Source organism: Sylvia atricapilla, chromosome 1, assembly GCF_009819655.1.
Source record: "Sylvia atricapilla isolate bSylAtr1 chromosome 1, bSylAtr1.pri, whole genome shotgun sequence".
Lineage (NCBI taxonomy): Eukaryota > Metazoa > Chordata > Aves > Passeriformes > Sylviidae > Sylvia > Sylvia atricapilla.
This window is the reverse complement of record NC_089140.1, coordinates 42222828-42235674: the sequence shown is the minus strand read 5'-3', so window position 1 is coordinate 42235674 and position 12847 is coordinate 42222828. Positions and strand designations below refer to the sequence as shown.

Genomic DNA, 12847 nt, shown 5'->3' with positions numbered 1-12847 from the left:
AAGTAATTTTGGCAAGCATAACCAATCCTCACTTCAACACCTCTTTTTATTCTGTCTTCTGCATCAATCTCTCTTTTGCTTTATCATTCTTCTATTAATTTTCTGGGTCTCCAGCTTTAGTAATCTGGATTCTGTCCTGTAAATCAATGCCATATGGAGCTTTACAAAGCAGTTAATTCTCCATTAGCTTAATCTATTAACTTTGTCTGAAAGTGACTTCACATGTCTGTAGAAGTGCTAAAATTCAGAATGAACACCAGCATTTCACTGTCCTTATGTTAGATTGCAAAACACAAGGCCCAATCTGTTTAATAAATCACACACGCAAAGGAAAAAAAAGGTAATCTATTATAACACTCCTCCTCTTCTGAGAGTGCCCAGAGAAACACATTTTGATTGGGATGTGGAATCCCAGTCTCTATTATATACGTAGCATACATAAACACTCTCATGACATTTAGACTGGGCTTAGATTTGGTTCCATTATCTCAGTGCCTCTGCCCTCTGCACTGATGTACAGTAAGACTAAAGCACAGTAAGCAAATCCAGGTTGTGGGAACAACTTGCCAGGACAATCCTTCCTGCCATCCATAAACCTCTGAGCTCTTATCCTCATGCTCTCCCCCCATCCCTTTTTCCAACACTATGGCTGAGACAGCCAGACAAAAAGCTAAATAAGAGAGGGGGAACTTCTGCACCAAAAGCAAAGAGAGGCTGAGGAGGAAGGGAGGATCACTCCTTCTGACAGCGCGTCAGACTCAGATCAAATTAAACCAAATATGAAACCGCAATCTCAGAACACTAAAAATATAAGAAGTTAAAATGGCCATCTTTTCTACCCTACAGCAAGAACCTACCTTGGGAAATCTCTTTAGCATTATGTTGAAAGAGCTCACAGTAATGCATTCTACAAAGAAGCAAATACTAAGTATGTAGGAATCTAACTTGAAAGAAGAATGAACAACTTTCTTACCCCACGATGTTAAGAATTCAGCAGCATACCGATAGATACGGTTCATAATTTCAATCACAACGGCATAGATGATACTGGGCACGTACAGCATCAAGCTGCTTAAGTTAGACTCATTCTCTCTGTGATAATCCAGAGCCCACTGCTCCAAGTCAAAGTAAATCATCATCACGTACAGTGAGAAGTAGAGGCAAAGGCACACAAATGGTAAGGACACCAGGTAAATCCGTAACTGTCTCTTAATGCTTGAGTACACTGGCTCCTCCCTCCCAGTGACAGGATTGATCCCCAGCACACCATGGAAGCCTGGTCTTGGCTCTTCAAACTGTCGTTTCATCAGCAGAGTGCCCCAGCGGTACGTCAGGATGGCGCAGATCCGCTTCCAAACCTCCAGGATCACCGTGGACCACAGCAGATTGAACGTGGCAAACATCACGTATTTGTCGTAGTCTTCCCACGCAAACACGTAATAAGGAATCCCAATGACAGCCATTGGAACCAGGGCAAATGTGAAGTATTCTAAGAAGCCAAAGTAGAGAGCAATGGTTTCGCCAAAGTAGCAGCGTATGTCATCTGCAGAAAGAAATGAATCAATTAAGACTACATTTAATAGAGATGTCACTACAATATCAAACGTGACCTTACATGAACTAACAATTTTCCATTGGCCAGAACTTTTTTCTTCCAAATAACACAATGAACACCATTGCTTTTTCCTTCTTCCTTCACCATTATTACAAAAAGTCAGATGGCTATCTGAATTATTTTTTTTAATGTTACATATCATGTAAATATATCATTCAGATGGCAAGGAAGTCAAACAAAACATCCAGAGAAAGGGAAAAAAAAAGAAGAAAAAACCCAACCAAAGAGAAAACACTATCATTCTTGAAAATAGAATTGATCAATGAATGGTAGACAGACAAGTGTATCAAAATCTTAAATCTTAAACACATCAGATAGAGTACTTTGGTTGAGATACACTCTTCAGCCAACAACTGATACATGAAATACTCACTGTACTCACTAAGTTTGTCTGCTCAGGTGCTACAGAGACTTAAAAAGCGCACTAGTAATGGGTTTATTTCATGAGAGATGTATTACCTCCAAGAAGATATAGCACTTACCTTACTAATAAAAAAAATACAGGGTTATTATTCATATAATCTAGAAGTGATTAGATACAGGAATGCCTATGAAACAGTTTACAATGCTGAAATCTCATTTTCTGTGCCTGCTTGGATGACCAGATTGCTTGTATGCCACTGTTTTGTATTTACCAGCTTAAAGAAACAGCCACAGAAGCATGACCTCTGAATTGACGCTGTAAATACACTACCACAATGTCTCTGTAATATACCACCACAAAAAAACCTCACATGCAATACCTGAATATTCTTATGGCTTACAAAACACTATAGCAGAAGTTTACAACTGTAAACCAGATAAAAGTCTCTGAAAGCAAGAAGGAAAGGTAAACAGATAGAAGGATCAGCACTCCAACATCCCTGTCAATCAAAAATTCATTAACAAATACATTCAAGTGTAGGTTATTGGCATCATTTTACACTCCAACATGAAAGACACTCCTACTAAATTAGTACATACTTAACAGGCTCCTGGAATTTACTTCAAAATTTTGTATGGATTCAGTGTCAGTCCAAAAAAAACCCCTTTCTCACATAAACAAAAGACCAGCACACAATAAGGCTCCTAACACAATACTCTGGAGGCAAGCATTATCGAGACAGATCTTTAACTTCCTGCAGCTCAGGAAAGAACCTCAGGCAACTGTAATACCCAGATATTTATAATCAGGCAAGCTCCCAAACTCTTATTTTCTTATTTTTAAATAAAGTTTACAGGTTTAGAGTTTAGAACTTAACTTTCCACATTGCCAGACTAAAAATTATATTAATTTTAAGATTATTCAGTGTCTAAAATATATTCAAGTGATGCTGGCATCCAACAACATACAGTCTTCATTCAGACAATGACTTTAAAACAAATAGTTGTAAATACACTTTTGACACACCAACAACACAAAAAAGCTTTGGGAGTTCAAGATACGTGGGAGCTTGTCAAGAGTCAGTTTGAAAAAACAGTCTTGACTTTGGACCACTCCTGCTTTACTGATGGGTGGGGAGGATTTGTGATGTGTAGACTGCTGTTACATGGAAATTCACAGACACTGAATCTGCAGATTCTGGAGCCACCAATTTTGCAAGTCTAGAACCACTTCAGTAGGCCACACAGGAAACACTAAGAGGAAAAACCCATCCAAATGGTAGAAAGAGTAGTGGTCTAATTTCACAACTCCACTGCATGACAACACAAAGGCTGTTCACATACCCAAAGGTTGATAACCAACTTTCACTCGGCCATACCAGCTGTGACTAAGCTTTTTCAACTCTTCTCTATCATGCAGAGGGAAAATTTGAACAAGAATACCACTGGTCAATAATCTTCTCACTAGAAGAGAAAAGAAAAAATAGATACCCAGCACTCATTCAAAGGACAGTGAATTTGACATAAGCAAACACGTTATGTTGTGTATTTAGCAAGCCTAAAGTTTTTTTTAAATAGATCTAGCACTCAAATCCTAAGAAAATCATCTCATATTAATTAAAAAATTAGAGAGAGCAGTTATACCTATTCCTGCAAATACTGTGTTGTATTGCTGGAAGATAAAGAGCAACCTTTTTACATACAATAACTACTCCACAGCTTTGCAATATAGCCAGATGCAGCTTCAATAGCAAAAAGTGCTACAGATCAGGACTGAAATGCCACATGTAGCACTATGGGGATAGCCACAAAGTCATTCTTGTATTAATTATGGGAAAGATACAAAAAAACCTTTGAATTATCAGTTTCCACTAACTCATAAATTACATCACTTCATCATTGCAAACAAACTACATATTCCACAGTTTGTATTTAGTTCTGTTACGGAAAGCAATGTGTGGATAAACAATAAAGAAGAAACTGCTCTGAAGTTACAACCATAGGGAAAAAAAAAAAAAAAAAAAAAAAAAAGGCGGCACTGGAAGTGTGACAGTATTTTACTACTTCCCATCATCATCTGCTTGACACAACTAGAAAAATATCTTAGCTACATAAAAAATTACCAATGCAAACTTGTCTGACACCTACATTTATTTACAGTTTTTGAACCACTAATATGCACAGATCTCACTCTGTGATGACCAACACTAACTAATAAAGATACTGTTAATAAAAGGACATACAATTAAGATACATTCTCCTAAGAAGCTCTAGTATCTCTGCCAACAAACTACTTCCAGCTACCATAAAAATAGCATCAGCTCTCATTGCTTCTTTCTCTCATGAAAAGGAAAAGTAAAGAGAAAGATCAATGAAACCAAATAAATTAAATAAAACTTCCTTCCTATTATGAAATTTGTAACTCTGGAGCACCGGTACTCATTCCAGTATTTTTATACAGAGAGAATCCAAGTATATAATCATGTAATTTAAATAATAAGTACTTTTGGTACTAATTAAAAATAATGGATAACATCAACATGTGCAAAAGCTACCCAGCTGAAGAGAACATAAGTCCAGAGGCTCAGCCTCATGTAACGACTCAGGATGTAAGATCCTCTGGAAGGAATCCAGTCCACCTTCCTGCTAAAGGCAGGTGTGACTTAAGTTGGGCTGCTCAGGGCCTTGTCTAGTGAGGATTTAGAAGTCCCACAGGACAGTTATCAACAATCTCTTTAAATCCCTGATCAAATGGTTGATTACCCTGTTTAGAAAAATACTTTCTTGATACCTCTTGACAATTTCCCTTGTTCTATTGTGCATCCATTGCCTTTTGTCCTATTATTGAAGCAGTGAAAAAACAAAGTTCATTAAAAATAGTGGGACTTGACTGCCTGAAAGATTTTTCTTCACTGCAGGAAAATTAATTTTTTTTCAGCATGAACACTATCCTACATCAACACAGTTAGAGGCAACAAACCACATTACTTACCAATTGATTTTCCTGGGTACAGCTTTGCCTGAGGATATCCAGGGATCATTTTTTCATCTTTGGCTCTCAAATTTTCAAGTTCGTGTTTGATGATATACTGACATTCTGCCATTGTAAGGAAATTGTGATTGTCATCTAAATAAAAAAGGAAGGTTGTATGAAATGGTGCAGCACAGGAATACAACAAGCCTGGCAGTAAACAACTACAAAAATTACCAGAATTCGGTAAAAAATTACAGCAACAAACCTATGTCAAACCCATCAATTTATCATCAGGGAAACAAGAGCCAGATTTCTCTGAGATAAAACCAACTTTTTTCCCCCCTTAGAAATAAGAAACTATAGGGATTGCCCTAAATACATTAAGTAAGAAGCTAAAATATCAACAAAATTCCAATACAGGAAATAACAGTATGGTAGTAGTTTAACTGGACAACCAGAAATACTACCAAGATAACACAGACTGAAGGGTCTTTTCTAGGTGATAATTTCTCTGATTGCACCTGGACAAAACTAAAATTTCATTTACATTTTTAAAAAGAAAATATACCAGGAGAAACAGCCAAAAACATTTTTTACAGCAGTTGGAAATCCAGCTAATCCTAGAGATTCTGTTAGCAGTGGAATTTGTGTCAGATTTGCATTAATAATGTAAGGGCATGAAAGAAATTGAAGTGGCATTTTTGCAACTGCCAACTCTTCTGAAGGCTTCCTAATTTCAGGAAAGCAAGGTTACAAAAGTAAAGACACTGCAACAGTTACTGCACAGCAGTAGCATTGAGCAAAACTGCCACCCAACAACCAAACTTTAAAATTGCTTCAGACAGATCCAAGAAGCTTTATATTGAAAATGTAGTGAAAGGCATCACTCAGACACATTAAAAGTATTGGCAAGACTAAGCTGGAACTCCAATACTTACCTGCAGAGCACAAAATGAGTTCTGCCACTGTAGAGACATTAAATGCCCTACAAGCAGCACATTTAAAAGGAAATGTTCCTGTGTTGGCATCCTCACAAAATAAAAGAGGAAAAGGAACTATTCCACTAATCATGCCCAAATGCCACTCAATGTGTCTTTAGTGTTAATTATTGTTTGTTTGATGTGTACATGTAACAGAAAAATGTTTCTATTTTTTGCAGCTAATTTCAAGATAATAAGCCTCAAAATTGGCTTACAGAAATTAAATTGCTACATTAATTCATAACATGGATTGTTAATCATAAAATCATGTTTATCAACTCTTTTTCTTATCGTATTTTCCAAGAAAAACTTTCACCTAAGTAAGGGACTATTTGGAGCAATGAAAAGCATGAAGGAAAAAGACAAACAAAAAATTAACAGCACGTGAAAAGAAACCAAAATTCATTATATGACCTGAATTTCCATAGCTAAAAACACATATTCTTTTCATGGCTTCGTCTTCGACTTGCTGTTCAGTTACCATTCCAAGGAATGGAAAGACCATAAAAGATTTAGCAGTACAATTGCTTATAATCTTTAGTCACCACTTTGCAATGACCAAGATTCCTACATTCCTGAATTGCTTACCTGCAAAATGTTTAAAAGTTTTTCTACTGCTGTATGTAAAAGTCCTCATTGAGTTATCACTGCATTCCTTCACCAAACCTACAGTTTCAGCTCCCAGCAACAACCTTATATGGGAAGCTCCAACTAGATAAATATTTTCAACTCCATTTTCTGTAACCAGAGGTTTAATGAGTAGTTGTGCACCTTTAAAGTAAAGAGAGGTAAAATAAGCAAGAAAATACATTAAAATTACATCTAAAAGCATCCAATATACTGGCCCTAGCTAACAGGAGTGCTGAAAATGTCTCTTTTTAAGGGCACAAAGAGTTAAGGTTTTAACAGCATTTGACATAGGATGTTCAGAATCTTGCAGGGTCACCTCTGACTTAGCCATGTTTCTGCTGAAGCACTCTCAACAATGAACTGGAACAATGGGCACTGTTTCTATTCACCTAAGGTCCACATCATAAAAGCATGAAGTGCTTCTGCAAACAGTCCCACTAGTTTTAAGGAGACCAGATTTTTGAAGCAGAAACATCCCTAACTTATCTAACAGAGGCCTGAAAGCAAGTTTGTAGTCACAAATCCTTCAGCAACAGAAATATTACTGACCATAAGCTATAAGCTACAACAGCCACAAATAATGACATTTTTACAAAATGTTTTTTAAAAAGTCCAAGGAATTACAACTTAATTAGCCTAACTTCACTTCCCAGAAGCATACCAAAATAAGTAATGAAATACTGTCTAAGACCCCACATGCTAACAAAAAATATAAATAAAATCCAACATAAAGTTATCAAGATTAAGTTGCTTTCTGCTAACTTAATTTTGTTCTGCAACATGGTACAAAGGCTTATGAACAGGATGTGAAGTGTCTTCATTTAGGCAAGGCTTACAACGTTTCTGTAAGCAACAGGAGAAGCATGTCTAGACAACTGCTATAAAAACTGACATCAAAATTAGACTGAAACTTAAGTTATCAGGGTTTCAGTGCAAAAAATGGAAGAATTCTAGAGTTCAACTGGCATTTGACCTTAAGCCAATGTTTTCATTAATAACTGGGTTCAGTGGGTTCAAAAAATGCAAAACTAAATGAGACTGGCAAACAATCATTATATCACAAATTCCGTGAAAACTAATTTTCTGTATGTCTTCATATCATGGTGACAGCCAATTTTATTTCAAAGTGCTATTGAAGATCATACTGAACCCACCTCCATTTGCCTTTTTGTCCACAATTCTTTTAGTGAGCCATTCTATGGTTTCTTCTTTGGTGCCTTTTGCAAGTTCAATTACTACCAAGGGCCTGAAGTTAGACTCAACAGTATCCAAGAAAGACCAGCTTTCCTCCAACTTTTTCTTTTCTTCCGCCATCTCTTGAGAGTTTGCTAAGTACAAAACCAAAAGAAAATACAAGTGCTAAAAAATTTCTGGTGCAAATGTAAAAAACACAAAACTTTACTGTAGTGAGTTACACAAGTCTGTGCTTATCAAAGGCATAGGTTTGCATTTTAATGCACCTACTAGTAGCAGGCTGAGTAATCTCTGCAATTGTCAAGATCTCCATGGCATTTAAGACCCACTTTCTAGATAGGAAAATTACTGTTGCTATGTATACCAAAGCAGTAATGAGAGTAAAGCAAATAAATAAATTAAATCAAATCAATAGGGTGAAACTACCCTCAAAAAAACCAGCCTGCAACTTCCGACAGCCTATTTGCCAGGAAACATTGACAGAAACTTAGTCAAACAGGTATTTAAAAATCAATAAGCTTCTCGTGGTATGAGTATGCAAACACATTCTAATAAAGAACCTTCTCAGTGAATCTTGTGAAGCTTTAACCATACCAGAAACTCACACCACCTTGGGTAGGTAAGATACTTATCATACTGATAGGCAAATTAAATGCAAAGCACTTAAATGACTTTTTGGAACCTATAAACCAAGTGCTCTGTGACAAAGTCCAGCTGTATAGCACTGACAGCACAACTTTATGTATAAATAACCTAAATTATCTAAGCAGGCCTTTATGGACTCACAGACCCATTTAGGCTGGAAAAGGCCTTCAAAATTGAGTCCAACCATTAATGCAGAACTTCCAAGTCCACCACTGTTATAAATGCCTATTATAAAGTCGGCTTTTCTCAAGGTGTGTGCTATATGATTAATAACTTTGTGGTAAGGATATAAGTTTTTATTTCTGCTGTTAGTAAAGAAAATTAGGCATAGTGGTAGTAGTGATATAGTATGCTTAAACTGTCTGTTTGTCTGGGATAACATCCAGTGAACATGTAAAGAAGACTCTGCTATTGATACACCAGCTATCAGCATCTCCCATCTGAAGAAAGCGTGGACCAAGGCCCAATCTGGGGTGATAATGAAGACACAGCCAAGGAACACGCAGCTCTAAAAAGGCAGACCCAAGGAGGGGCCATGCAAAACAGTCCCTGGAATATGGAAACTAGTTTATGGAAAATGATTAATATTCCACAGATTGATACAATAGAAAGGGTATTTAAAGAAAGCCTCTGAAATAGCAGGGTGTGGACTTGGCTGAATACCAAGTCATCCAACTGGCTGTACTTTGATTTTTTTATCTCCTAATTGTCTTAGCTTTTATTAAACCTATTTCTTAAAATTTACATAAAAAGTGAATCTCATTTTTCACAACTACTAAACAATGTCCCCAGGAGTCACATCTACAGAGCTTTTAAGTACCTTCAGGGATGGTGACTCAACCATTTCCCTGGACAGCCTGGCTACCCTTCCCATGATGAAATTTTTCACAGAATTTTAATGGCTCAACTTAAAGCCATTTTCTCTTGCTTTATCAACCTGTTACTTGGCAGACTTTCACCCTGCACCAACTTTTTTCCAGGTAGCTGTAGAGAGTGATAAGGTCTCCTCTCAGCCTTCTTTTCTTCAGGCTGAACAACCCCAGCCACTTCTCTTTTGTCTTGTTAACAAATTTTATATAAATTAATTCTACAGAGGTCATTGTATCATGTTTCATAAAGCAACTTAGAGACGTTGACAGAAAACAATAAATCTGGTAACTAACCTACTCCATTAAAAAAAGAAAGAAGTAAAAAAAGCTCAAACAGAAAACCTATTACAGATTTAATTCACTAAATTTAAAAGTGAGGGGAGGGTTTGGTGGGCTTCTGGTTCTGGTTTGGTTGTTTTGGTTTTTTTTTTTGCTATTAACTTGACTGAAGAAGGGAATTTACTCGCTGCTTTTAAGCAGTTTTCCCACTCCTGTTAAAATACTAAACTTCTAAGGAAGTGGCTTTAGGGATGCAGTTCAGCTTATATGATCATTATACATCTGTGACTCAAGGACAAACCAGTCTCCAGTATTTATTAATATATTAATATATCTTTTAATATATTAATATAATATGTATTAATATTTATTAATATGTAAAAAATACCCTGCAAAATACAGTGATACTGTAACAATATGCATATCATAATAAACAGGTCTATTCAACATGTCAATTTTGACTTACAAAAAAAAAAAGCTTTCAAGCCAAATTTCAAAGAGGTTTTTTGTTAGTTTCACTTGCCTTTTCACACGCACACAATTCTGCAACATATAAATTTACAGCTCTGAACCCAAGTACTCATGTCTTAAAAACAATGCACTGGATTAATACAGTATTTTTAAAAAATTCAGATGCATATCTGCATAAACGAAATGAACCAGACCGAGAAAAAAACATAATCAGTGATGAGTTTGTAACCGAGCTTGTCAGTGACTAACTACACCGTCTTGTCAAGTCACTGCACCTTAATGCATCACTATCCATAATCAGGGGCTTGCTAAAATTATGCCTGACACATCGTGTATATTGCCATTTCTAAAGAATTTTAAAAATGAAAAGCACTAGATAATTACTAAATAATACCTACTGGTTAAGAATATCGCTTTGCAGAACAGTTATCTCTTGAAAACAGCCTGTTTAATAAAGAGCATGCGACTCAGTGAACTTGGCTCCTATCGTTTATTCAGAATCATGGTCCTTGGCATGGTGACTGTGTAAGAATCATCACAGAATTAAAGATTGGTTTGGTTTGCAGGTACTTTACAGATCACCTAGTACCAATTCCCCTGCCATGGGTAGAAACACCTCCCACTAGACCTGGTTGCTCAGAGCCCCATCCAACCTGGCCTTGAACACTGCCAGGGATGAGGCATCCACAGCTCCTCTGGGCAACCTGTTCCAGTGCCTCACCACCCTCACAGTAAAGAATTTCTGCCTAATATCTAACCCAATATCTAACTGAAAGAAACTAGTCTCTTTCAGTTTGTTATTTTCAGGCTTAGTACTACTGAAAACTACAACAGAGCTGAAGCACTCTTCCAAATCATACTTGCGTGTTTCAGAATGTATTTTCCTAACAGGTTGTCCAACGCCCAGCACAGACCCTATGGGAGGTAATTTGAGAGGTTATTTGGCCTCTTCTTCATCCTACAAACGGTGTAACTAGTGACAGACGCAGAAGCACAGGGAACAACTCAAGAAGACCCTCAAACCCCCGAGCTCCCGCGCTCACGGAGTGGCTGGGTGGCGGTCACAATTAATGAGGTTGGAAAAGACCTCTGGGACCACTGACTCCAACCCACGACCAAGGACCACCTTGCCAGCTCAGGACAGGAGCTGCAGCCCTTTTCCAGGGCGTGTCGGTGCAGAGGGAGTCAGAGGCGGGCTCACCGCCCGGCCTCCAGCCCCTCGGCGGCCCCGGGAACCCGCTCTAAGCCGGCCCATCACGGCTCCTTCCCGCTGCCAGGCTGCGCCTCGCTCTCCTTTTATAGTTACCGAACACCGGGGAAGGGAGCAGCCCGGCCGGCCCCGCCGCCAGCACGGCCGGTGACTCACTGCCTGCCCCGGCCCGGCCCGGCCGCCGCCCTGCGCCGCTGCCCTGCCGCTCTGAGCCCGCAGCCCACGGCGGCCGCACGCCGCCAGCACCAGCCCGAGCGCTGCCGGGGCGGCGGGGAAGCGCCGGAGCTGTCACGGCTGCCCAGGCTCGGCACTGGCTCCGCGCCGCGGCGGGGTGGGCGGGAAGGGCGGAGGCTCCTCCCTTGGCGGCGGCGCAGGCAGCGAGGGCCCCTTCCCGCTGAGTCCCGGCCGCCCTCTCCCCACTCACCGCCGGTGCCGGCTCCACATCCGCAGGGCAGGGCGGGGCGGAGGCGGCCGCAGGCACCGGGCGCTGCCAGGATGGGCGCCGGGCCGGCCCCGCGTCACTCCGCCCGCCGCTGGCCCCGCCCTGCCCGGGCCGTGTGCGCCCGCCGCCCTGCCGCGGCCTTCCGGACGGCTCCGGGCAGCCTTTTGAAAATGCTCCCGTGTCAGTGCTTCAGCAACGCTCGTATGGACCGCCGGTGTCGTGTGGACAGTTCATTCTCTTGTTTACTTCCCCCTTTTGCTGCCTGTGCTGCCTCCTGTCACAGAATCACAGAATCAGTTAGATTGGAAAAGACTTCTAAGGCCATCGAATCCAACCTATGACTGAACAGCACCGAGTCAACCAGACCATGGCACTGAGTGCCAGTCTTTCCTTAAACACCTCCAGGGACGGTGACCCCACCAACTCTTTGGACAGTCCATTTCAATATTTATTCATCCTTTCTGTGAAGAAATTCCTCCGATGTCCAACCTAAACCTCCCCTGGCTCAGCCTGAGACTATGTCCTCTTGTCCTGCACTGGTTTCTGGGACAAGAAACCAACCCTCACCTGGCTACACTCTCCTTTCAGGTGGTTGTAAAGAGCAATAGGGTCACCCCTGAGCCTCCTCTTGTCCAGGCTAAACAAACCCAGATCCCTCAGCCACTCTCATAGGACTTGTGTTCCAGATCCTTCACCAACTCCATTGCCCTTCTCTGGACTCACTCCAGCCCCTCAATATCCTTCCTGAATTGAAGGGTCCAGGACTGGACACAGGACTCGAGGTGTGGCCTCACCTGTATTAAGTACAGGGGGTCAATCAGTTCTCCAGTCCTGATGCCCACACTATTCCTGATAGATGCCAGGATGCCACTGGCCTTCCTCACCACCTGGGCACACTGCTGGCTCATGTCCTTCTCCGGATGTGGCCCAGACCTCCTTCTGGAGCTCTAGTTATAAAAATCGTGCACTTCACCTGGGTCAGTCACTTTTCCAGACATGGTTTTGTACAGGAAAAGAGAACATTTTTGCATTTTGATACCAAGACTTTTGTAGACAATATAGTTCCAAGCATCCATTTGTAGCTAGGAGATGAGAAGTGTGACTGTAAAGCAGTGGTGGCAGGCAAAGGATGTGGCCAGAAAAGCATGCTCCCCTGTGGGGCTTGGGGAAGACTT

General features: G+C 40.2%; 1 protein-coding gene across 1 annotated transcript in view; it reads right to left on the bottom strand.

The window, feature by feature from the left end:
- The window catches only part of ANO10 (anoctamin 10), a 120766-nt gene extending 109034 nt beyond the window's left edge, over window positions 1–11732 (bottom strand). Inside the window, exons 1-6 of the mRNA XM_066320423.1 lie at window positions 11655–11732; window positions 7717–7890; window positions 6521–6703; window positions 4971–5105; window positions 3323–3442; window positions 974–1543 (exon numbers count right to left, since the gene is read on the bottom strand). Of these exons, the coding sequence (XP_066176520.1) occupies window positions 974–1543; window positions 3323–3442; window positions 4971–5105; window positions 6521–6703; window positions 7717–7876 (1168 nt within the window). The 5' untranslated portion in view covers window positions 7877–7890; window positions 11655–11732. The remainder of the gene's footprint in view (window positions 1–973; window positions 1544–3322; window positions 3443–4970; window positions 5106–6520; window positions 6704–7716; window positions 7891–11654) is intronic.
- Window positions 11733–12847: the final 1115 nt, after the last annotated feature.